Raw genomic sequence first — 1,245 nt, forward strand, 5'->3', positions numbered from 1 at the left:
CTGTAAGACGGTCTAAATTTAGATCGGCATGTCGCTGGAAAGAGACCAGTGACTGGTGCTCCTTTAATAGTTTATCTTATTGGCAATTGTAGTATCCTTGACACGAATATAAATATAATACACGATGATATCCAAAACATCAAGAACTCTCATAACAAACACGTTGCACTAAGACATTCAAATTTCAGATTTAGGCCTACACATAATATTTCATTTTTAGGGGAACATAAAAAACATTACATCCTCAAATAAATATTAAGCCTAAATGTTCATATGCAGTTAGTTCATAACATAATCCGAATGCCAGACTGGTACAGTCTTTCGCCTAGAAGAACGTCGTAAGACTCCCTGTGTAGTCTCCTGTGTAGATGATTGCACATCCCTTAATATCATCGGTTCATCTGGCTGTACATTGCAACTAAGTTGAGTATCAAAATCAAATTCAATATCTGAATAAATTGATGAATGCGGCGCATACAAGATGTTACGTCGATTTCTCCTATACATTTTCCCATTTACTTCAACAATATATGAACGAGGCGTTCCAGCACATTTAACAATTCTTCCAGTGGAACCCCACCCATGTTTAGATTTAATTTTCTCTTTATCACCCGGTTTAAGTTCTTTCAAATTTCTTGCACCATATTTTGAATTATAATACACTTCCCCTTTTCGCTTATATGATTTATCAGCCACTCGAATATCTTTCTGGTTTGGTGTATAAGGTTTGAGTTTCACATGTAGTTGAGGTAGAGTTGTTCGTATCTCTCTTCCCATCAGTAATACAGAAGGACTCAAACCCAAACTAGGTATTGGTGTTGATCGATAAGCCATTAAAGCTGAAATGTAATCAGTTTGTTTAAGAATGTTCTTTGAAATATGCACTGCTTTCTCTGCTTGCCCATTTGCTTGAGCATGGTATGGACTAACAGTGACATGTTCAAAGTTGTAATCTTGTGCAGATTGACGAAATTCTCCCAAAAACTGAGGACCGTTATCGGTGATAACTGTTTCCGGAATACCAAAACGAGCAAAGTCAACTTTCAAAAAGTTAATCACAGCAGCGGACGAAGTTTTATGCATAGCATGTATTTCAATTCATTTCGAATAACAGTCCACTACTATCAAATACTGTTTACCATCTAATTCCGCCAAATCAAAAAGAAAAAGTCAAAAATCAAAAAAGAAATTTCAGCACATTTCAACAACCATGCTTACACTACAACGAACAAACCAAGATAATCA

General features: G+C 35.9%; 1 protein-coding gene across 1 annotated transcript; it reads right to left on the reverse strand.

The window, feature by feature from the left end:
- Positions 1–279: 279 nt before the first annotated feature.
- Positions 280–1,083, reverse strand: LOC117125556 (uncharacterized protein K02A2.6-like). Its single transcript, XM_033272085.1, has one exon. The coding sequence runs from the start codon at positions 1,081–1,083 to the stop codon at positions 280–282; it is 804 nt and encodes a 267-aa protein (XP_033127976.1).
- Between the last annotated feature and the right edge of the window lie 162 nt (positions 1,084–1,245).

This window comes from Anneissia japonica, unplaced genomic scaffold (assembly GCF_011630105.1).
Source record: "Anneissia japonica isolate Jap-2015-1 unplaced genomic scaffold, ASM1163010v1 scaffold1993_len1462_cov211, whole genome shotgun sequence".
In the NCBI taxonomy this organism is placed as follows: Eukaryota; Metazoa; Echinodermata; class Crinoidea; order Comatulida; family Comatulidae; genus Anneissia; species Anneissia japonica.